This window comes from Balearica regulorum, chromosome 1, assembly GCF_011004875.1.
Source record: "Balearica regulorum gibbericeps isolate bBalReg1 chromosome 1, bBalReg1.pri, whole genome shotgun sequence".
Lineage (NCBI taxonomy): Eukaryota > Metazoa > Chordata > Aves > Gruiformes > Gruidae > Balearica > Balearica regulorum.
The window spans coordinates 128,179,916-128,205,549 of record NC_046184.1 but is presented as its reverse complement, the minus strand read 5'-3'; the positions used below and the strand labels follow the sequence as shown (position 1 = coordinate 128,205,549).

The following is a 25,634-nucleotide window of genomic DNA, read 5'->3' as shown; positions in this document are numbered from 1 at the left end:
TCTCTTGATAATTCTTCTTCACTCCAAATTTCAATGAAGCATTTGATTTTTATTTATTGCATAGGGTTTTTTTCTTAATGCCTAAGCCAATGATGCCTAGCAGAAAAAAAAAATAATAAATGAGGCTAACTTCAGGCAATCACTTTGGATGTCACTGAGGTGGTTTTAAGACTTTTCTTCTCTTCCATCCGTCCCCTCAACTGTCACTGCTGGGGTATAGCTAGGAAAAGAAGTTCCGGGACCTTGGACTTCCATTTCCAGTGAAAGAGCCAACTTACTTGAGAGGAGCTCCACGCTGACGAGTTCGTTTGCTCAGGGGGCCTGTTACTTACAGACAATACAGAGCAAGACCAGACCACTGGGTTTGCACCAGCTGATGGATTGCGAGAATGATCTCGGACTGGACTGACTGGCCCAGAGGCAGAGCTTGCTCCCTGTAAATGAGTAGGGAAGTTGTAAGCGCTGCTCATGATTTTAGTACAAAGTCCTCGAGGTCTGTCCAAAGAGCCACGGGTGGGGCTGTGGGTCCTGCATACAGTTGCCCTGTAAAAATCTGTGGAAATGATTTCTGCTGAGGAGTTCAATGCTTAGTGTTATGAATATTTATAAGGCTGAATATAAAATACAGACAGAAGTGCTGAGCAGCAGGAAAATCTTTAAGAAAAATCAGTATATTTGAGTAGTCACCTTATGAGAAAGTAGTTTAATACTTCTATAAGCAAATAATTCTCAGCAGATAGAAAGGTGATGAGGATTTTGCACATTTTAATTTTCGCTTCTCAAAAACAACTATTCTTTCTGCTAATAGACAGAAACTATTAGACAGTCTATCTTATTTCCTTGAAACACTTACTTTCATTAGAGGTCAGTAGGATTTGTCTACTAATTGTTCCAGCATTTAGCCATTCTAGGATTACAGAAACATGGCATTGTAGTTGTTAACCTTATCTGATCATCTTTTATTTATTTTAACAGTTTATTATTTATTTTACAATTAGCACATAGACATATGTGTATCTTTTCTGTGTTCATCTCCTGTCTTTTTCCATTTATGTATTTCCAAAACACCAGAAAAATGCACATTATAGCTACTTAAGTATCTGGGGAGGATGGGGAATGGAGAAGCTAAAACATATTTGCAGACTGTGAAGACAACAGTTCATACAGAAGAGTAAAAAAGTGGAAATGCCTATTAATGAGGTAAATCCATTTTAGTAAGTGCATCTTAAGATGCATTTACAATAACAAAAATGCTAACGTGTGTGCAAATGATCTCAGAATATCTTATTTTTCTTAACTTCAAAGTACCTTTTTCTGATGTTTATTCATAAAATTAAGAAAGTCTATTGTATGAAGTAATTCTTGAGATTAAAAACATATTTTAGATGTTCCAAATTCCGCTGCCAACTCTCAGCTATTAATAACTTGGCTATCACTTACAAGCAGCTTTTAGTAAGTCTCTTTTTTTTTTTTTCAAAAAATGACACCACTTGGCAAATAAATCAGCCCTTATTTTCTTTATAAAAAGTTTAGCAGTCAAAACCTCTCTTAGAAAAGTTTTAAAGAGTCTCATTATTGTGTGAATTATTGTGTCAGAACTCCATGCTGAGGGTGTTCTGGTGCGGGCAAAGCAGAGGTGGATGGGAACGAAACGTCCTGCCTTCTTCATCCAAAACATCTTTATTATAGAAAATACAACAGGATAATTTGGAAGTTAAAAATTTATTAGTACAACAAAGATTATGTCTTTAAGATCCGTTGAACATGAGTTGGTTGTTTTAGCAGGGGTTTTGGACTAGATGACCTCCAGGTGGAAGTCCTTTCCAACACCAACCATTCTGTGGTTCTGATATTTCATACGATTTTCTTAGAAACCCTCTTTGAAATATCCACATATTGGTGAGGCATTCTGATTAATATATGAATAAGGCACCAAATACTTGCAAAAATTACAAATCTTTCAGCGACACTTTCTGTTCAAAAAGACTTATTGCAGCCTGCTTTTAACATCTTTACAATATTTGTTGGTGAAATGTGTTTTTTGAAATCTGTCCAACATTGCACATTATAATTTTCTAGCATGATTTGCCATATATTCTTTTTTTTTCCTTTTCTTTTCCTTGCAGCGCATTTTCTTTGTTTTCAGGTGTATATGGTTTGGTTTGAAGTACGTATTAAAGCTAAATCTACTCCTTTCTCACTTTTCCTTTAAAAAAAAAGGAGAGGGGAGCAGAAAAGATGTGCATACATCAAGGGACACACACTCACTGTGACTTCTTTTGCCTTCCACATTGCTTCCTAGCATGAGGTTTTCCCCAGGAAAATTACTATGGCATGGCTCCAGGGTTCTTCCACACCACAAATTTTTCCAATTTCTTGCTTATTGATTTCTGATAGCTTGAATCCACATTGTACTTTAAAGCTAGTTGTACTCCCAGGACTGAAACACAGAATAATATATCTGGCTTCATACCATTTTTATTATCTGTTTCTTTACTTGTTTTCCTGGTGCTTGTCATTCATTTCAAATTTATCAGCAGTGAGCCTGGCTGAACAATGCTTAACTGGTAGCATATTGATGAATGTTTTTGAAATATACATGAAGGGTAAATATATACATATGGAGTTGTTTTGGGACCCCACAAACATTTGATAAATTCAGTTCTATCAAAATAAGTAGCAAAGTAATGATAGGGGAAAAAGCTTCAAGTGCTGCAAGAATCCGAAGCTTTGCATTTATACATGAAGCAGCTAATTTCAGTATAAATGTGTGATGTTGTCATGCTTTCCTCCACTCTTCCTTATGCAAAGTGAATTTGGGAGTGATTTGCTTTCCTTTCTTATTTTCTTCCTCTCTGTCACTGACTATGCTTGAAAATGACGCATATTCCTTACACAGAAAGTGCTCTCAAGTTTCCTTTTTCTGGAGCGCTTTTTTACTTTCTTTTGAGCCTCCATTGTGGCAGTCTCTACATTTGCAATTTGTGATTACTCCACTCGATGACTAATTCAAGTTAGTGCACTACAGCCTATTAAGCTTTCCACCACCCTACCTGAGGTACCATTCCTTGTTACATTGCCTTTTATTGTGTGTTCCCCAGTGACCAGCTCTAAACAACTATAATGAGGCTTTTACTGGGTTTGTATTCAACAAACAGGGAAGCTGAGCAGAGGGGAAGGAAGCAGACAGTAACACCGTAAGCATGGTGTTTCTCAAACTGCTAAAAAAAAAGTAATAGTAATTACCTTTTTCTTTTTTAGTTGATTTGGAAAATACTGCCATTATTTACTTTTGGCACTGATCTGGTACTTTCAGTGTTTCTTCCCAGGTTTATATATTATGAACCAGTCATGAAAAGGGCCTGTAATAGCTTTTGAAGTCCAAGTGAAACCCACTTGTAATAATAAAAACTGTGCCATCTTAGCTGGATGGCTATACAATACAGAAGAAAACTTCCGTATGTGCCACCAAGTGTTACAGGTAAATTAAACTTCTGAGGGAGGCGATAATTTCTGGATCCTCTATGGAAGAAGTTACATGGAAGAAAACAACAACTATTGTGACTATACATAACTGAGATATAACTGAGAAAGAAAATGTTAGAACAGTCTTTATGCTTTTGACAGGTATTTTGACCCTTTGAACATGATGCAGAATGCCTAGTTTTCATAAATATCCAGTACCTGTGCGGTACAGTGGGAATATGATATCCAGAGACTTTGAAAACCCATCTAGGTGTCTGCCTGCATATTTTAGTACTTAAAATATAGACCTTTAAAATTCTTGTTTCTTGTACCTCACCCTTGTTAATATGTGGAAGTTACTAATATAATCACTATGAATATAAAACATCCATAAAATCATGCTTAAATTAGTGTATGTCTGGTTTTATTTAAAGTATAAGAAAAAGTGGGGAGGGTAGTCTTTTTTGGTTTTGTTGTCTGCATTGCTTCTTTCAGGGTTTATTTTACTTTGTCTTCGAATGTAATGTAGGAGCAGAAGGTATTATGTTGTCCATTTGATTCAGAAGATCCTCTTCTCTTCCCCTGATATAGCAGCTTGCTGTCCTGTCTAGGGCGGGGTTGTGTCCTAATGTTTACTGCCTAAATATTAATAGTAGGATAGAGCCTGTTTGATTATTGAGAATTTAAGAGTATTAAACAGAGATGCCAGACTGCTTTTTTTTGGGGGCAGTGCACTACATGGCAAAGATATGGCTACCAGTGCTGGATAATAACTTTTATTCACCTTCTTTCTCTGCTTAAAGAAGCCGGAGCCATGTAATGTAATAGTTACTTCCCACAGCTGTTTGTGAGATGAAAATTTGTTCCTTGCTATCAAGACCGAACACAGAAGCCACAAGGATGAAATATTTCCAAGGAACAATCTCCCAATCAATATAAGAATGAGGATTTTCTCATGATAACAAACTTTTCATATTCTCTCTATAATCTTATTTGGCATCTGTAAAAGCTGCAATATTTCTGATTCAATCTTTTTCTTTCTCTATTTCCTTGTAAAAACAACTCCAATTGTTATGACATTGCTACAGCTCTACATTTTTAGGTTCTAAATAGGTTTGGGTTTATTATCTTGTGGCTGAAAGTGGCAACTAGTTTTCTCATTTCTGCAGCGTGGCAGGTTATGTACTTCTTTGAACATGCAAAGAAACTCAGCCATATAAGCCAGAAGCAAAGAGTATTTGTATGCAAAATGAGTTATCCTGATACTTTCTACACAGACTCTACATTACAGATTTCTTATCCATTGGGAAAGAGTCTAATTTGCTGGAAAACTGGGGTTTCAGCCAAAGAAAACTTTTCAGGCAAGTTACTTGCTTTCTAGGCATTTAGATTCCTGCTCCTAGATTTACACAAGGATTATGGTACCAAGTGGGATTCATAAAAGCATCGGAATTAAAAAAATGGGATCCACAACAAGTCACAAGTTTTTGAAGAACTGGCAGGACACTTAGGCTCCTAAGTACCCATACCATTTTTGAAAACTGGATTAAGGCTCCTAAATCGCTCATGATATGTTATAGTGAAGCATTGTGCAGTAGTACTTGGCTCACAGGCTAGAAGCAGCGCAGGTTTGTTAGCGGGACACTCTTCCCTCGCTCACCAGCAGAGATCATTGAACTTCTGAAACCACATATTTTAGTCAAGACACAATGGTGTCCTTGTATATTCTTTCTAATGGGGCTCATACAGCTCTGTATGACACTGAATAGTGCCTTGTAGACAAAGTCCAGGACAGATTAAGAAATTCTAACCTAGATAGCTAGTCCCTCAGTTGAAATTTGAGTTTGTAGTATTTCTGATCTTTTAACTTCGGCCTTGATTCAAACCAAAATATTGTGAAATATGAAGTGCTTGCACCACAAGAACCAAGAAGCAGAAACCTAGGCATACAAAGAGTAATATTAAGGAGACCTTACTCTAAATGTATCTAAAATGAACACTTCTATTTTAACCCCAGAAACCTCAAAACAATGTGTTGTGGGTTTTCTAAAAATATTTCTGTCAAGAAAAGCAGACATTTCTACTGAAAATTTCAGAATGAGAAAATTCCTGAATAATCCTTACTTTTCTGTGTAAACAGTCTGAACATTCCATTAAAATTCCTCCTAACATTCAGAAGTAATAACAAGTTTGGGGAAAACTAAGGGAAAGCCTTCCAATTCCACTTCCTCTAGCCTAAGGTATTTGATTATGAACAGAACTGAGTAATAGTAATCAAGAGACTTATTGTGAATTTATGATGGTAGAGATTCTGCAAAGAAATAGGATGGCATAGATTTCTGACCAAAGAAAACGTATATGTTTCCAGCCAAAGAACACTGATATGTAAATGCTTTAATAGGAATTCATTTCCTTAATTCATAAAATGAACTTTGTCCAACCACTTTTTTCTGTTTCCAAAGGAAAGTAAGAGAAGATTTCTTTTTTAAAAAAGTCAACTAAATAGACAGAAGTCTGTCATCATTTCCCAATTACAGTATCTGAAAAACAATCCAATGTTATCTGCATTGTTTGCAAGCAACGGTGCTTTTAATCAACTTATTTCTAATTAAAAGAGGGGGGATTGTGTTGTGGTTTTGTTTTGGGGGTTTTTTGTTTGGTTGGCTTGGTTTGGTTGTTGTTTTCTTTTTAAATAATGTAATAGGAATATTATTTTCAACAAGAGTTTCTGATTTTGGAGCTTGCTTTACAGGCATTTCATTATATCAGTATATACACATTTTTTACAACTAGGATCTTTTTTATGCATTAAGCATTATATTATGGTTGTGTAACTACCAGCTCTGGTAACATTTCTGCAGACCAAATGTTTATGATGTCTAATCTCTGTTTGTTGCCAAGTAACCGTATGATATGTGCTGATATAACATCTGCCATACTGGGTTTGTATAGCGAGCTTTATTTAACACTTGGTACATCAAATGGACAATAATTGCCAGATATTATTGTTCTCAGGTATGTTCCCCTCCCTTTCCTTACAGGGACTATGTAACTTTTTTGGTTTTAACGTCCTATGGTAGACCTTGATTTCCTACCGTGTTACAAAACAGAAAAGCTATGGAAACTAAAACTTCAGAACTTACTTATGACTTCAGACAAGATTTGTATAGAGATAATGGAAACCTGAAGTCCACTGTGCCAGGATGTCTGCTGCTATAATTGGAGGGTCTGTACACACAGTATAGAACCAGGCAGAACATCTGTATAATAAACTGTAGTTGTACAGTGCAATTTGCATGGCATGTCCCCTAACTCCACCCCCATCCCATCTGCCGCATAAACACTAACTACTCAGGACACCCTGGGAATTTTCCAGACTTTCTAATCCTGAATGTAAGAGCAAATATTTTCTAAAACTGAAAAAAAAGGTGGAGACCTGCTGGAGATTTTTTTGGTCCAATCCCCTGCTCAGAGCAGGGACAGCAAATGCAGGTTGCTGAGGGTCATGTCCAATTAGGTTTTCAATATCTCCAAGGATGGACACTCTACAACAACTCTGGACATCCTGTTCCTGCAGGTGACCACCCTCATAGTGAAGATTTTTTTTTGTATGTTTCAGTGGAATTTCCTGTGTTTCAGTTTGTTTTATTGCCTCTTGTCCTGTCCCTTAGCACTGCTGAGAAGAGTCTGGATCTGTGTCTTTACTTCCCCCATCAAGTATTTTTACACAGGGAAAAGATGTCCCTGAGCCTTCTCTTCTCCAGGATGAGCAGTCCCAGCTCTCTCAGCCTCTCCTTGTATGAAATGCTCCAATCCCTTAATCACCCTTGTGGCCCTTCACTCTCCTTATCCCAGTATGTCTCTCTTGTATTGGCAAGCCCAGCACTGGACCCAGCCCTCCAGATGTGTCTCATCACAGCTCAGTAAAAGGAAAGGATCGCTTCCTTCAACCTGCTGGCCATACTCTGCCTAATGCAGCCCAGGGCGCTGTTGGTCTTCCTTGCTGCAAGAGCACGTTGCTGGCTTGTGTCTAACTTCTCTACAATCCCAAGGTCCTTCTCTGCCAATCTGAGTTTCAGCTTGTCGGCTCCCAGCCTGTACTGGAGCCTGGGGTTATTCCTCCCCAGGGACAGGACTTGGCATTTCCCCTTGTTGAACTTCATGAGGCTCTTGTCAGACCATTTCTTCAGCCCGTCAAGGTCCCTCTGAGTGGCAGCACACCCATCTGGTTCATCAAGCATTCTTCCCAGTTTTGTGTTCTGTCATCCACATCACTAATGAAGCAATTAAACAGTGTTGGCTCCAGCACTGACCCCTGGGGTATATTGCTGGTGACAGGCCTCCAGTTGGACTTTGTGCTGCTGATCGCAACTCTCTCAGTCCAGCAGTTCACCCAGTTTTCAATCCATCTCACTTGCTACCTATTTGGTCCATATTTCATCAGTTTGTCAGTGAGCATGTTATGCAAGACAGTGTCAAAAGCCTTGCTAAAGTAAACAACATCAGCTGCTCTCCTCAGGTCCACTCATCACTGAAGGCTATCAGGTTGGTTAAGCACAATTTACCCTTTGTAAATCCATGCAGACTACTCCCAATCACCATCTTGTCCGTCATGTGTTTGGAAATGGTTTCCAGGTCTATTTGTTCCGTCACCTTCCTAAGGGTCAAGGTGAGGCTGACCACCCTATGTTCCCAAGATCCTCCTTCTTGCCATTCCTGAAGATGGAAGTGGCATTTGCTTTCTTACAGTCTAAAATCTCTCAACTTAAAAGCAAAAAAGCATGCTTGAATGGAGCAGATAAAAAATAGTTGCCTGAGAGGACGGAAAAGTTAATGTGCACTTAAAGAGAAGTACAAAAAGCACTGTACGTGAAGGAAGAAATTATGGATTTTTCTCACTTAATATTTGGGCCGCAAGAAATGATAGTATGTCCAAATTTCTGAGAGCAGAGCAGACAGGTTCAGAAGACTAAATCACTGAAAAGACTTGGAGAAAAAATGGAAAAGGTGTACAGGTCTATGACAGAACTGGAACAGAGAGAATGAGAGCAGGTCGCCTTTTAAATCAGATGATTTTGAAATAGAGCAACAGAATTAAAAGGTTGACTACAAATCCTGAAAGAGGAAACTATGCCATATGTAAAAACTTTATTTGCAAGGCCTTTAAATGTCAGCTCTTTGGAAGAGTTGAAGTGGTCAGGGTGCATAGGGTCCTATTCCCTTTACAAGGCCTCCTCAGAGGCTGAGAAATCTTATTCTGAAATGTCAGCATTATCAGCAGAAAGATTTAATTACCAAAAAAAAAAAAAAAGTATAGAGTATCTAGAATTTGTGTTCAAAGGTCATGAGCTAGTGTATTTCCAAGAACTATCTGCCCTAACTCTCAAAATAGGAGAGAATAATAAAAGCAAGGCTGGAATATATTCACACATATTACTAATCTGTTCCTAAAATCAGTGTCCTACAATAAATTACTTTAAATGAGGGAAAATACACTCCAGTTACTTGGGTTTGAAATCTAAATCTGAGACAGAGTATGAAAAATAATAGACCAAAAATGGAAACGAATGATAAATTTCAGGGGAAAATTTTAATGACTGTGAAAAGATTGAGGAAAAGAAGTAACAGTGAATACTAAAATTCAACTATCAAGCATGAAAGTGAGGCTGAACAAGAAATTGTGGGTATCCCTAATTAATTGGACAATATATATGAGATTTTCTGGGGGTCATCCACTAAGAATAATAGAGAAATTGTTAAGAAAACTTGTGTTCTGTCTAGTCACAGAGAACATAATCTTATGATACTTCCCCCACATCCCCCCATATTTCCTAAATTTTAACCTAGAGAAAAAAGGAAAGAGAACAGATTAAGGGAACAATGTGAGAAAGGAATCTATGATAATATGCAGAGAAATTTTAATAATGTGTGTTGCAGAATACTTGCTTGATGTGAAATGTGTGAATCTGGCTTTTCTTACTTATTTGCCTAAACCTCATGATTTATATAACTCTCTGTTTTGCTTCATGAATTTGTAATCTATTCAGGTAGCCCAGTTGTTAAGAATATTGCATGTGTTTCTATTTGTTTCACAAGCCTTATACAAGATTTATACAACACACCATTTCACTGAAGACTCTTCTAAACAAAGGCATAACCTAACATGTAGCAACAGGAGCAAAAAATTACTCTTATGGGTTCTAACTGCAATTAAATATGTCTATAAGTAGTTACAGTAAGGCTCATAGTCCATACAGAACCCTCCAAAAATCATTAGTATAGGCTTCCAGACTTAAAAAGTGCTAGGAAACAACCTCCTGAAACTTTTCATTTGTTTTGGAACAGAAACAATAACAGAAACTGCAGCATATACAGTTTAACTGAGGTGAACTGAGTTTGCTTAACCCTGTTCTCACAAATTTAACAGACCATGCAGACAGACCAGGCTTTAGCATGACATCCTTTTCGTAGACCTACATAGAAAATCTCATTTCCTTTATCTTGCTTTAGGTATTAGTTTTGTACAGAAACGATGGTGTAATGCAGAGGAACTTTTGCAAGAGGGAAAAAATATTTTGGATATTTTAAATCCTTTAATATTTTGATTTGTCTTTTTGTATTTTGGATGTCTTCTTTTCTTTGTTGGGGAGAGGGAATCCTGTCCCTATGATAAAAACTCTTTTAGGATCAAAGCCTTGCTTTATTCCTTCCTTTCCTCTTTGTAAGATCAAAATATAAAGTCTAAATGTACCACACAAAAGGACTGATACTGTCAAGATGTTAGGCTGATATTTCATACAACAGTTTTAACTACATATACTCTTTGGTTCTTTTGTATTTCAATACTGCATTAGCATCTGTGATGACAGCATTTTGATTATTTGCACTTTTTCCTTGGAGACCACTGCGAAATGTCACTATGCGTTCAAGAAAGCTAACAGAAAAAAAAGAGCAATATATACATCTTCTCTGAAGTCATAGGGGCAGCACAAATGTCACATCAGATTCAATTAGAGATGAGCAGATAATGAAAACCCCAACATCTGGCTGCATTTGCTCTTCTCCTCCAGTATTCAACTTGTTGTTAATCACAGGGGACTCACAAGCTTAAAACATTTTAAAAGGCTTCTTGGAAATATTCTTCTAGTCTTCCGAGATTTTGTTTCAATGGTGCCTCTTTTCTCAATATGCATCATTGAAACTTCTGCATGTTAATGGCCTCTTCATTAGGTACCATTTTATCTGCTTCTGCACTTTCTCACAGGGAGTGCTAATATTCTATTCTATTAGGAAAATTTTCTTATGTGAAAAAAATTGACAGTTGTAACTTCAGATTGGGAAAAACATCAGAAGAAAGGAGTAGGTACGAGAAATAAAGAGTGTTTTCATTTGAATGCCCAAAGCAATAGAGTTGGAAGGGTTTTTAATATGTGTTAAGGAGAAGACAATGAAAAAGACATAAATTGAAAGAAGAGACAGAATTTTTGTCTCTCAATGCAAGATTTATGGGAACATTTCAGTAGATAAAAGCTGATCTTCAATCAGTCATAGTGATAACTAAGTCACATTAGGCAGCTCATTTATGGTCGTATGCCTATGGCTTCACACATGTATCTTTAGTATCCTTATATGTATCTGCCCTCAGTTTGAACTGCTTGATTCAGGGTATAACCAGGCTTGTTCACACAGTGAGGCAGAATATTCTTACAGGGCTGCTGTGCAATTCATGGCATACGTGATATTAAATGATGCCCTGGTGAATGAAAACTAATCTGATTGTAACTGAGAAATGAGATTTAAGGTTGTTAGAAGTCTCAAGCAGGTATAAAGAATTCACTTTTTATGGAAGATCTTGCCATATATTTATTTTTTTTAAAAGGCAATGATTTCTTTAGTGATATATCTGAATATGTAGGGTTATACCTATGTTAGGAGAAATAAAGAAAACACACAACATCCTTGCATTGCATTACTTAAGTTCTGCTATGCTTACAATTGCTCTGAGGAATTTCAGAGTTCTCAATATTAATATTCCTGTGGACAGTGACTGTGTATATTAATGTTTCAAGACTGCAGGTTCAGGCTCCACGTAATTAATTTTACTGCACCCTACTATAGACTACTGCTACTGCATTATTTCTTTTACAGACATCACTATTGGGAAAAAAAACAAAACAAAACAAAAAAACCCCAACATAAAACTAGCCCCAAAAGCATACACCAGTGTTTTCCAAGGTACTGCAGTCATCAACTGAAATGCTGAAAAAACTGAAATCCTATTCTTATAATTACCTGTGATTCTGAGATATTGCCAGCTACTGCAGCTTTTCATAAATGATGGCTTTCCAATGACAGCGCTATATTTCAAGAGCCCTCTCATGAAGTGGACACTTTAACACAGCAATCTAAAAAAAAAAACCTATTGTTTTACTCTCATCTCAAATCTTCTCCACGCCCCTTGGTACACGATTACCATGCTTGACCATGCTTGGCTAAAAGTTGAGATGTAACTCAACAGAAGGGTAAGCACACCGCACGCACTTCACAGCCAGGCACTGGCCACCTCTGAGGGTGGGGGGAGAAGGCAGCAGTGCCAGGCACGACGCCCAGGAGTGCCTGAAGGTTCAGCTTTATAGTCAGTCAGACCTGTTACCCCTCCTCTGACGGAGGTACCTTGTCCCCGAGGTCATTTGCCTGTGCCGGAAATAGCAGAAAGAAGAGAGGACAAAAAGAAAGCCAAGCTCAGAAAATCAGCAGGAAAGTAAATTGTAATGAGGAATTCTCTTAGTTTCCAGAGGCAAGTTAAGAGATGGGGGATCTTTCTGAACTGCAGAGTAAATTCAAATAAATATTGTGGACTTCAAGAAAAGAACTCCATCTCTCTAGTTTCCATCAATTCAAAGTGTAAGGACATTTTACCTTAGCATAGTAATGAATTATTTCCCCTATTTAATCCTATGCTATAGTTGAAATATCTTCCAGGGACATGTAGGTAATTTTTTTCTAAAAATGATCTAAGTCCACAAACATAAGAGGTTTAATCTCATTGTATTATCTCAAATCTCAGAAAGATCAGAAGACGTTTCTCCCTCAGAAAGTAAGTTTTACTTCAGTAAAAAAGTTGAACAAGAAATGTTCTAAAATGTAGATAACTCAGACTGGCCAGGTAAGGCAGCCATTCCTGTGAATTTTTGTCCTTGCAAGACGTGTCCAGCCAATAAACTGCCTTTCTGAGTTGCAGACAACTCCACACAGCTCTGCCTGCCTCTAAGACACTATTTGTAGTCATTACAATTTGCACAGAAGAATCTGAGAGCACATTGTAAAAGAGACATAAACATAGATCTTTGGTATTATTTTTTTTTCTATTATAAAGCTTGAGGCTTTTGAGGCAGTTCCATTTTTTTGATGTCCAGATTAGTGACATTTTGATGCACAGTTTGGATTAAGCTTCTCTTCATTAGCTGTGTTAAATTCTAAAAGGTGGCTGTCTCTTCAAATAACAGAATTTTGCATGGAGCAAATGTATGTATCATGTGACCATAAACATTTAAAGCTAAAGCATCATCTTAGAAAGAGGAGTGTGTAAGTAGGTGGCTGATGTAAAAATATAATCTTCTGGCTAGTTTCCAGTTGGGTGACTGATTGTGGTGGCTTTCAGTTTCATCACCGCAAGACAAATTGTTCAATATGTTTTAAATGTACATTCAATCTGATAGACATGGAACATGAATTTAGGCACTTTTTCTTTGAGTAGGATCAATATGTCTGTAACTGAATGATATCTCTGAAGTTAAATATTAATTTTTAATACAGCTTCCGAATTGGTTACTTCACTTTTTTGGGTTTTTTTGTTTGTTTGTTTTTTACTTTAGTTTCTAATGAAAAACAAGGTTGACACATATTTGTTTTCAAACCATTCATCAGCGATGGTTCCGAAATCAAACCTCAGATGGGCTGTAAACTTGATTTATGATCCAACAGCTTTTCTTTAAAAGAATCTGACCTATCAAACCCCATTTTGTTGAGAGGAATATACCAGTTTTGGTTAATTTTGTCTGGGATAAGGTTCTTGACTCTTAAGGGGAAAGAAAAAAAGACCAAAAAAAGAGACTTCAGTAGGGAAAGAGAGAAAGAGTAATAGAAAGGGAGGGAAGACACAGAGAGAGGAGGAGAAGAGCACCCATGCATCAGTAGGTAATAGTATCTAGGAACTAAGATTCTTGCCAAGAAACTCGAGAATTCCCTCATGAAAGAACAGGAATCTGAACACTCTGTTCTTCCTGTATGACAACTACGTTGATAAATACTACCTGGTGGGAAAAAGACCCTTTCTTTACCTTCTTTTATTTTTTTAAACACATTCAAAAGAATTCTAGTTCTTTGCATACAGTACAGAACAGGAAGTGCTTTGAAATCATGGATATTTTTGTAGGACATGAAAATTATTGCCTTCCTACATCTATTCATAAAAAAGATAAAAAGGTATTTAACTTGTTTAAAAGACCAGCTGTAGTTGTGAGATTTGTAATTTTTGTTTGATTCTTCCTATTTAGTAAAAGTTTAGGAAGAAAGGATCAAATTCTGGTTTTGCTATTCAATTTAGTAGATAAATGTGCCTCGATATATCCATCTGAAAATTGTATTAATTTTTAATAGCCTGTTGCATGGTGGGTTGACCCAGTTAAGAAGCAACACCTCATGGTTTGAAGGATATGAAAAAGCTTATAGGAAACACATAGGTCTACTTCAGAGTTTCTAAACTTAAACAAGGATTGCAGAAACTCTGTGCTGTCCATTAACAGTGCTATCTGTGGAGAGTGTAAACTTGAAAGGGAGAGAGGCAGCTGGAGAAATTCCCACCTCTGCCTCAGTCCACATGGATCAATTGCCAGGAAAGCATGCATACATTTGCAAGCTAACAAACAGATAAAAAACCAGACATTAACGGTGTTGATTGACTGAGGGCACATTTCAAATCACCTTTGAAAATCTGGTACTTTAAGTAAACCAAGTTATTAAAATTATTTTCCTTGCCTATATTACTCCCACTCACTGTATTTGCCTACAGCCTAAAACTCTGGAATGCAGAATACCCAGGGATGCTTTCACTTTTCCGGATGGGTGAAGGAGTTGGCCCCGAGAGATGTGATTACTTGTAATATAGATATACCTACAACAGTGTTAGCTTGGTAGGCATTAATGGGGAATGCAACACTGAAATACTGATATTTGCCCAAATTTAGAGAGCTTAGAGTTCCATTGTCCTATTAAGCATTAATTCTTCCTGGCCACGAATATTTATAGCTATCACTTTAAAATAAGTATACAACACAGTTAACCTCTGGTGTATTTTTATTCTAATATTGATTAGAGTTTTTTCATATTCCTGGATGATGGGACAGATGGGTGTCGTGGTTTTACCCCAGCCGGCAGCTGAGCACCACGCAGCCGCTCGTTCACTCCCCCCCCCCCCACCCTCAGTGGGATGGGGAGGAGAATGGGAAGGAAAAAGACAGGACCTGGTGGGTTGGTATAAGGACAGTTTACTAGGATAGCAAAGGGAGAGGGGAAGACAAGACAAAACAAAACAAAACAGTACTTAACAGAGTATACGAAACTGGTGATACAGAATGCAGTTTCTCACCCGAGGACCGTACAACTCAGACCGCACGCTCAGACCTGTCCTGAAACTGGACTGTCCCCGAGCCACGTGTCCTGGAGCTGCTACTGCCCCTCGCCGGCTAGCCCCCTTTTATGCTGAGCATGATGTCACATGGTATGGAATACCCCCCCTTTGGCTAGTTTGGGTCACCTGTAGTGTCTATGTCCCCTCCCAACTCCTTGTGCACCCCCAGCCGTCCTGCTGGCAGGGCAGTGCAAGAAGCAGAAAAGGCCTTGGCCCCGTGTAAACACTGCTCAACAACAGGTCCATAGAACAAAAACATCTCTATATTATCAATGCTGTCTCCAGCACAAATCCGAAACATATCCCCACACTAGCTGCTATGAAGAAAATCAATCCTCTCAGCTGAAACCAGGACAATGGGACTCTCAGCAAAATGGGAAGTGGGTGACGAAGAGGAGGGCAGCAATGCTGTTTAGGGAGACCTTCACAAGTTGGAGAAAGTCATGGAGTTCAACAAAGGCAAATGCAACGTCTTGCTCTAGGAGTGGAATAACCCCATGCAGCAATACAGAACTGGAGACTGACTGAGTAGAAAAAAAGCTTTGAAGGAAAGGTCCTGGCAGCCCAGGCAGACAGTAAGTTGAGCATGGGTTGGCAAAGTCCAACTGCACAGCTCTTGGCAAAATTTTAGCTAGCAGATCCAGGAGGGTGATCCATCTGTGAGGGCATATCTGGAATACTGTGTCAAATTTTAGGGTCCCCGGTGTACAAAAAGACATAGATGTACTGGATTGAATCTAGTGCAGGGCCACAAGGTGGTTGGGGGTTGGAACACCTGAAGTGGTGAAATCTTCATCCACAGAGATATTCAAAACATCACTGGATAAGGTCCTAACAACCTGCTCTATTGGGACGTGCTTTGAGCAGGAGGTTGGACCACTTGGCCTCCAGAGAGTCTTTCTAGCCTACATGCTGCTGTGATTCTGATACTTCAATTATGTGTCTAATTCATTATTTTCAGTAACAGTTTCTCTGTTAAATGATTTACTGAATCTCACAAGTTATGGAAAAAATAAATTGGGCAAAAATTTTATAACTTCATACTGTTGTTGAAGGGTGATTTATCTGTGTATATTAACATCCTGTGCCTATTTGTTTAAAAGTAGGAAGCATCTTAGAGGTCTGAAGTACAGGACCACAAGACTAATGTCAATCTTTGCTTAAACTGAGAAAAATACTGTTTTCTTATCTACCTATTTGTTGCATTCTGATTAACTCCACCAGTTACTATATCTTTACTTACAGTGAGAGAACTTTGCTTGAAAAGTTTCAAAACAGATTTAGAACAACAGTGACTCAGAAGACATTATCTGATGAATGGTAATTGAGTTGGGAATGACAGAACTGCAAAACTAAATTTAAATTCATAGTAGATGATGTTTAAAAAATGGTAATGTGCTGATAAATTATGAGCCTTTACAGAGAAGTTAAGAAATGGGAATGACTAATTTTGCAGTTTAAGAAAAAATATATTTCAAATCCTTTTTCTTTCCACCCACTTTAGCCCCAAAGAAAAAAAAAAAAAAAGAAAACAAAACAAAAAGAAAACAAAAAAAAAAAAAAAGAAAAGAAAAGAGACAGAAGCAAAGAGAGTTAACAAGCATTTAAATCAGTGTAAAAAACCCTAACAACCCAGAGATGTTGCTGAAAAGTCTTTCACAGCTGTGGCTCTCTCCAAAGTCTGTAGTGCAGAATGATTTCCTGTAGAGAACAGAAGCTGTTGTTGCAAGAATGAACTGAAAGAGGGTCTGTGGACCAAATCCAGTTCTCTTCCCATCCTTGAAGAGATGTTTTGATTCAGTCCTAAATCTGATGGGTCAACATCCCAGACACCAATTGGGTGGCTCTGGTCAGATAAAGGAAAATCTCTGTAAAGCAAAACCATATGAGTTGATAATGGATCCATTCTGTAATTGCTGCAAAGTTGAAATTAATACTGTAGATTTTAAAGGACATTGATAATTTAATCAAAGAGCAGAGGAAACATAGTAAAGACAATGTAGTTAAACCTCTCCTGCAGTTCAAGTGACAGGAGATGAGTGTGTTTAGTAGATTAAACCCATACACATGTGGATGTGTGTATGTCAGTAAGAAAGGGAACAGTGATTTTGACAAGTTGGAGGGAACAAATATTATAGAGTTATATGAAAATGTCAAATGTACTTTAAATGTCTGACAGCCCATAATCTGTGTTAAAGACTGAAGTATGAATTAATTTTGAAAAGCAAAATATCAAAATGTTCAAGGTGACTACAAAAGTTGGAGCTTTCCCATGAACATTTACTATCAATTTTACAGAAAAAAATAAATGAATGCTTTTTTTTTATTATAGCATGCACTCATCTGTTAGAGATCAGTAAAGAGTAGACTTGCTGACAACAACAGAAGTAATAATAATCAATGTCACTTCTATGAATTAAGTATACAGATGATGAATCTAGTAGAATAGATGCACTATTTAGCTGCATGGTTTGAACATGCTTCAACAACCTTCAGAAGGTTTTTGACCACTACAAAACTTTCTATTCCACAATTTGCATTAGTCTACTAATATTATTTCAGAGTAGAACAAAAGGGAGGAAGGAAGTCATCTTATTAGGAATCTTGAAATTATTTCAATGTATCCATCCCCTGGATTTTGAAAACTGAGCCTTTTTCAAAAGTTTCAGTGATGGTAATATTTTTTTTAATAAAATTTTCATCAAATTTTGAAAATTGTTTTACAGTAACTTAGTTTATATTATTTCTCTGTTAATGACTCCAGTTGATAGACAAGTAAGTAAATGTTATAACAAACTATGAAATGCTGGATAATATTTGTGAAAATACAAAACCGTAATGTGTCAGTACATGGTTTTTGTGAGAGTTTAGAGATGACTTTTTTAACATAAGTGCCTTCAATATCTTAGCATGTGAAAAATTCTAAATTTTGGTGCTATATTTACTCTCTAAGCAAAAACATTTACAGCTACTGAAGGCATGAACATTATTTAAACAAAAGAAAACCCGAAGCAATCCTGAAACAATAAGTATAAAATCAAGTCTTATTCCACCCAATAACAATCAGAAAATTTTATATGTGATTTTTTTTTCTTTTCTAGCACCACTAACAGATAAACCACCAAAGCTTTTACACCCCTTGGAGAGTAAGCTAACAATTCAGGAGACCCAGTTAGGTAAGTAGCAAACACATAATTTCTATTCAAATTGTATGGAGGTATTTGATGTGTTAATGTATGATGGTAACCTGTGATGGTTTTTTGTCATTAATAATTTCATTGAGAAGACATTAAACATACTTTGTTTCCATGCAGAGATGTATTATATACAATCTAGAAAATTATTGTTCACAAAAAAATTTGGTAGTAATTTATACTGAATACTAAACTCTTGAATGCTAATACTGTTTTTTGCCTTTACTGAAAGTACCTGAGCTTTTATTTCTAAACTTCCCCTTTTATGTATATTTATATATATTTACTGTGGGATTCAATGGAATTTTGTGGTTTAAATTCTACCTGCAAGACCTCTTTGCTTTGGCTATTGCTTACAGAGTTGCAAAGATGTTCTGTAATTATAAATGTTGTGCTGGTGTGAAATCATCCAGCAAACACTGAGAAGTTGACATAATAGCATCTGTTTATTCTGAATGTAAAAATATATATGTATAGGTGAATGGAGAGAAACTGATGCATGAAGAAACCATTTTGTTTCACTTTTTCTAGCCTAGTGGATGGTGGGTTTGTTTTGTCACTTTGGTCTCCTACTGCCGTACAGGTAATTAAGGCTCCAAAGCTAAGTGCTTGAGTTACTACAGTTTGCAGGATATAACAATCCATCTCCTTCGTGGATTGACCCAGAGGGCAACTTGCCCTTTTCCCAGAGGAAACAAACAGTCCTCAGAGGGTTACACTGGAATTATGCTTTGGTGTCAGAATAGTAACCTATTGATAGATCTTCTAGTATGTTAGCTACAGAAACAAATGGCAACAAATCTGGTGATTTTCTAAATCTCATAGAAAAAAAAAAAAAAAAGAGAAATAAAGCAAGCAAAACTCTGTCCATTCTGCAGCACAACACCAGAAAAAGAAGAAGGCTTGAGAATTAATTCTGACATTCATTGGCAGAACATTTTATGTTGCTTGCCAGCATGTGACTAATAGTGGCCAGAGAATAATTCATCTTTGTTTTGATATTCATAAAATATTACTTAAAATGATTCATGCTGTTCAGGTAATATTCTGGGATGCTGATATACAGGTTTTCAGAAACAATTATATAGAAAAGGGAAGATGTAACATATTTCCTTCTAGAGCTAACTTCTGTTGTTCTGAAGGTATTGTTTCTGATATACCAACTCAGAAAACTTTTCCTATATGACATTCCCAGATGATTTTACGTTTTCATTTGAACACGAGCCTAGGGAACAGAAAGCAAAGTGATGCCACACATTTTTTTCCTAGCTAATGTTGCTTACTGTGATATTTTTGATGAAAAAACCCCAAAAAGCAGAACCTTTTTGGGCTTCGACATTGTCTTGCTAAATATGTTGTATGGGTGAGATTATTTCAATAAGATTGCAATTATTAGTGGCTAGCTAGAGGCTTTTTATCTATGATTTTTAGAATTAATCATATCTTTGCTTTCTCATAGTTCTAAGAGACAGGTTAAATAATTTGAGAAGTACTGGGTTTGGAAAAGACACTTTTCAAAAATCTAAATAACTACTGATGGATATGAAAGAGTTACTTTTCAGTTACTTTCAGACACAGATGGGAAAGTCTGACCATAAATGAACATGAAACTATAATACTTAGCCTTATATCAAGCTACAAGAAAATATTAATTTGTTGTTTAAAAGCCTGTGAAAAAGCCTGTGAGAAGTGGAGCAAGTGCAAAAAAATGATAGTTCCCTGACACGAAAATTATGTTGTTCCACTCATAGATTTAATGTCTTGGTCTGGGTGGATAACATTTGAAAGGTTTGTGTTTCACTGAGGAAAGCTAGTGTTCCTTTCATGGGGGCAGTTCATACCCTGCGAAAAATGCAAATTATTTTAACATTGGAATAATGTCAAGATTTGCTTATCCAAACCTTAGATAGATAGTTACCTAAGCCAGCAGCTTCCTACCCATCTGAGGCCTGGGGTGACCACGTGTTGCAGACTGCTCTAGGTACTGCCAGAAAACCTGTTAGTCCTCCAGAATGTGTTTGGGATGATGTGTTTGTCCCTTATTTGGAAAATAAACATATTGGTGGAAGGGGTAGAAGTGGAATGGGTGGCACAGAAAAGGGAAAGCAATGAACTAGGAGCCTGAGGTAGTCCAGGATTTCGTTAACAGTTCACCAGTCAGTGTGGTGGGGAGCTGGGGCAATCCCCACATTCCCCCCACATTTCTGTGCTTCTCACCTCCCAGTCCTCCACCTTGAGTTGGAAATGAAGCAGGTTGCAAGTGTCAGGGCATACCCTGGGGGGTGCATACATAATGTATAGGGATGTGTGTGCTTCTGCAGATGCGCGTGCTGTGTTGAAACATCAATAGTGATGGTTCACTTCAAAATCTTACCCTGCTGGCAGGCCTCTGGGGAGTGCTGCTGGGCACACTTTTGATGATGCCCTCAGTAACCCCAGTGTGTTTGCTGCTGAAGGAGCTACAGGAGTTCAGTTCTTATACAGAGCACCTCCATGCAGTGTCTAAATCAAGGTGGGAAGACTCCAGGCGTATCTCATTCCTTTGGCTCCAGCACTGCTGAGTGACAAAGACACCTGGCATTTATTGCTGAGATATATTGGTCTATTCTATACACCAACAATTAAAATTAATGTCATGGGACCACAACCCAAACCCTGTTGTATTATTGTGTTCCGTGGCGTCCATAAAACAGCATCAGACCAAAAGGTGACCGCACATTAAGGAAGAGAGTTTCTCTAAGGGGTGACTGATGAGTGTTACGGCATAAGCTAACAACTGCAGTTTGACTTGTTAAGGCAAAAGGAAAGAAACCAGAGCTGGAGAATCTGCACTCCTCAATTCTATGAACGTACAGGCTCCCATCACGCTCAAGCTAACCACAGTCAGTTGTGGGAAAGGTGTCCCACTATTCATCTGATGTTTGGGACAGCATTAGCCATGGCTGCACTGCAATGAGCAACCTTAGAGAGTCACATGAATCTTGAGACATCATCTGAAAAATCTTTTTATCACACTGAATAGTAACCAGAAAAGCACAAGATAAAAGCACAGTATAGAAACTGAAGGAGAAATTAATTTCTCAAAGGCTTTTCTTAAAAGACAGCATAAGACAGCCAAAGCATGAAGCAGATAAATCCTAGATGAGGAAAGAAAGACTCGTTCCCAACTTATCCTATTCTGCATTTCATGTTTTTTGTTTGTAACTTCACTTCCAATTTTGTAGTCAATAACTTAAACTTGGTACAAGGGTAAAAATACTGTTTTCTTTTTAAGATTTTCTCCTGTTAAAAGGGTTCTTAGGTAGCTGTGGTGACCTCAATATAAACTGCTCCTCTGGAAACAATGACTCCAGAAAAAATATTATGTCAAATAGACTCTTCAAAAGTATGCAGCCTGCAAGAAGCTTGGAGCTATAAAGAGATGAATAGTGTTTCCCACTCAGCTCTGAGCTACTCTTTGGGCTGGCAGCAGCATATGCCATGGAGGGGTGAAAAGCAGGCAATGAATGGGAGGCAAGGGGAGGCAAGGTACAGGTGATGATGAACAACATAATGATCCAAGGAGCTGCATCCCACAATATTCTTCCTCTTATCCTCCACACACTCTCCTGGTTTCGGCAGGGATAGAGTTAATTTTCTTCCTAGCAGGAGGTATAGTGCTGTGTTTTGGATTTAGGATGAGAACAATGTTGATAACACACTGATGTTTTTAGTTGCTGCCAAGCAGTCAAGGACTTTTCAGCTTCTCATACTGCCCTGCCAACGAGAAGGTGGGGGGCACTCAAGAAGTTGGGAAGGGACACAGCCAGGACAGCTGACCCAACTGGCCAAAGGGATATTCCATACTATATGATGTCATGCTCTGTATATAACTGGGGGTTGGCCAAGAGGCAAGGCAGCTCAGAAGCTAGCTGAGCATCGGCTTTGGGTGGTGAGAAATTATGCTGTTCATCACTCATTTTGTATATTCTTTTATCATCATCTTCCTTTTCTGTCCTATTAAATTGTCTTTATCTCAATCCATGGGTTTGGTTTTTGGTTGGGTTTTTGCATCCTCTTTGATTGTCTCCCCCGTCCCACTGTGGGGAGGAGTGAGCAAATGTCTGTGTGGTTGTTTTAGCTGCTGGCCAGGTTAAACCACGACTCACGCTAACAAAATCAAACAAACAAATCCCTGCTAATATCAAAAAAACAAATCCTAAAACTTCATATTGTTATCCAAAAAGCGGATTCATTGCCTGGTGTGCAATAAGTCAATTCTCACACACACAGGAGAGATACTGCTTTTTATTCAGGCCTGGGTGCTCGGTGGATTTCCACAAATCAAGCACACCTAGCGCCGGTTCTGTTGTCGTATTTATCCATAAAAGTTACAAATTAGTACACTCCCAGTTACAATGATTGGTTCATATTTCTTCGCCTAATCTGCAAACTAGAATGCATGCTCAGTTCTTTTCTCCGCCTTCATCTTTTGGATAGGTGGTATAACTTGGGTAGGGGGCTCATGGGTCTGTGACCCAGAGACCCTGGCGCAAATTACCTTCCCCCTAGTTTCTCAATATTTCTGGCACTTCCAAATGGTTCTTCAGGGTCTGTTGATCAGACTAACAATTTCTTCTACCTCTTGACAATCACATCTTAATTGATACATTGTTTGGGTGAATATTAACTAACATAATGGTAGAACTGTACAATAGCCATCCTTAGCAGTACCTAGAAACTATTTGCAAAATTATCTGTGACATTCTTAACTATGGAACTATGAAGAACTATCTGTAACTTCTTAGCTACAGAATCATGATTAACTCTTAACTTCGATGCTGGATATCAATATAACTGTATTTTTAATTCTAGATTAATGTAGATGTTATATATTTATGATATAAATATATCATATCCGTGGTATGTATATTTATACTAAAAATGCATTCTCTTTTTTAAAATTGGTAAATTCTGAGTCTTTTCAGTTTCACCTGTGTTTCAGGTAACTTTTCCTACCAGCACTGTCAAATATCTGTCCTCAAGGAAACAGGAAAAATACTTTTAGTCTGACTTGAGAAAATCTGGTTTTAGCATCCAATTGTTCCATCTTCATGTTACTAAAGAAGACAAGTGTGTCTCCACAACAGTCAGTAATGGATCTGAATTAAAAATAAAATAAGCTAAAATCAATAATTATTTTAAACACCTCACAAGCTAGTTAGCCTGTGTCCTTCCCATTTTTTCAATGTGTTTCCTGGTTCTCCACAAGACTATAATTTGAAATGCCAAAATTCACCTAGAAAAATAAACAATTGTTGAATTATTTTTGCTAGGCTTGATATTACAGCAAAGAAAAAAGGAATTAAGGATTTCCAGCACTATATGAATGGACCTAAAAGAAAACTTTGGACTCTGTCATCTGAATGAAATGAGTTTTCCTGAATTTCATTCAACACTAAAAAATAACTCTTGTGACAAAATATATTTTTAGGGCATTAGTTCAATAAAATTAAATTGACTATTACCTAGTGAATTTGGGCTTGCTTCTTTCTCACCCTTCCCTACACATATTCAAGAAAAGATCTCACTAAAAATGTTTTAATGTATTATATATTTTTAATGTAATGTTTCTATAAAGTAAGAATACAAAGAAGTGCCAGAGGTAAATCATCAGGGAGAGGAGTGCTACTTCATTTATAGCACTGTGTTGTCATAAAAATCTTCCACATAAATTGGCCTTGTTAATGATAAAAGCTTTCCTTAACTAGCTTAATCCGTAGCTGTATAAATAAATTAACTAAAGTTATATGAAATAGCTAGCAATCTGTGCCTCCTTTCAGGATTAAAATTAAAATAAAATAATATCTAAAATTATTTGTGTCTCTACACATTTCATCTAAATGCTACTTTCACTCTGTAACAGGAACAGATTTTTTTTTATTATAATATTGGGATTTTTAAGTTTATCTGATTACACCAACACTCTTCAAACCAAATTGATCTTTTTTTCAGTCATGTGATTCAATTGGACAGTGTCATTCTTTTATATATTCTATGGTTAGATTATTAATACAACATGGGCAACGGTTTCATGTGGGAAAAACCAAAACTGTAAATTCAAAATTTACTTCACACATGTCATGCATTTTTTTATTTATCTGAGAGCTGAAGTTTTCCTTTCAGAAAACAACTAAAGGTGTTTTGAAAAAGAAAAAAAATAAAATCCTTTTTTTCTGTTTGAACTATTTGTTGTAAAACGTCTGTTTTTAATAATCTAATATTTTAAAAGAAAGTTTTCATCACGAAATTCCTAAACTCACTGTTCTAAAATGTTTTGATTGAATATCATATCATAATTTGTGGGCTAAAGTTCAGTTTAGTCAAATAGTAGGACTTTCAATGGAAAAAGCTTCACTTAAAGACTCACTTGCACAGTTAATGATTTAACTGCAGAATGATTCATGAAAACTCAAATGTTTGAAATGTGGTGTAAATTAATAAAGAATATGTACGTTCTCAGCATCTGGGAAAAAACCCAAAAGTGTCTTTGATCATTTTTCTATCTCTGTCTACAGAGATAGACATCAAAATGTAAAACAACTATTTAGGAAAATCATGTAGAGGACAATATTTACCTAACTCTGACCCTGGCAAATGTTTGTACATTGATATTAATTTTGTTGTCGTTTTGTTAATTATAATAGCTAGATACCTCAACCAGTTCAAGCCCTGCTGTTGTAGGCTCAGTGAGGACCGTTATGGGAGAGACACACAGAAAACTGGAGGATTCATGAAGTATCAGCAACAGCAACAATAACACCAGTGGGGAGGGGTTAGTCAATTTAAGTAAATGTAGTAAATATAAGTATTATTTTCTGTTTTTATAAATGTGCTCAAGCAGTATCATTTAGTGAGGCAGAGTTGGAAGGGAAGGAAAGATCAAAAAGCTGTTTTATTTCTTTCTCTAAAGCTGTGCTGCGAGGAAACTCATAATATCAGAATACCAACTATACCATATATGTAGTTTTTTAGTCTAACCAGGTACGAGCTGACCAAAATCTGATACATGCTGTTTTACACATTTTACTGAACAGAAAGAAAATAATTTTCAAACTTTTTCTTGGCCATTTCAGCTCAGGTTTCCAATTCCAAATGAAGAAGTATAGCATAGAAGTTATGTTGCCAAAGTAAAAATGGACTGAAGACTTCCAAAGGTCTTGAGTCAGGAAAAAATAATCTATCGAAGAAGAAAACTATAGGGCAATAAGGGAGATTTTAATTGCTAAGATCTGATTACAAAAAAA

The 25,634-nt window shown here is 37.1% G+C and overlaps 1 protein-coding gene across 1 annotated transcript in view; it reads left to right on the top strand.

Moving 5' to 3' along the window:
- IL1RAPL1 (interleukin 1 receptor accessory protein like 1) overlaps nucleotides 1–25,634 on the top strand; it is a 772,877-nt gene that overhangs the window by 578,220 nt on the left and 169,023 nt on the right. Inside the window, exon 6 of the mRNA XM_075774760.1 lies at nucleotides 18,256–18,334. Coding sequence (XP_075630875.1) covers nucleotides 18,256–18,334 — 79 coding nt within the window. The remainder of the gene's footprint in view (nucleotides 1–18,255; nucleotides 18,335–25,634) is intronic.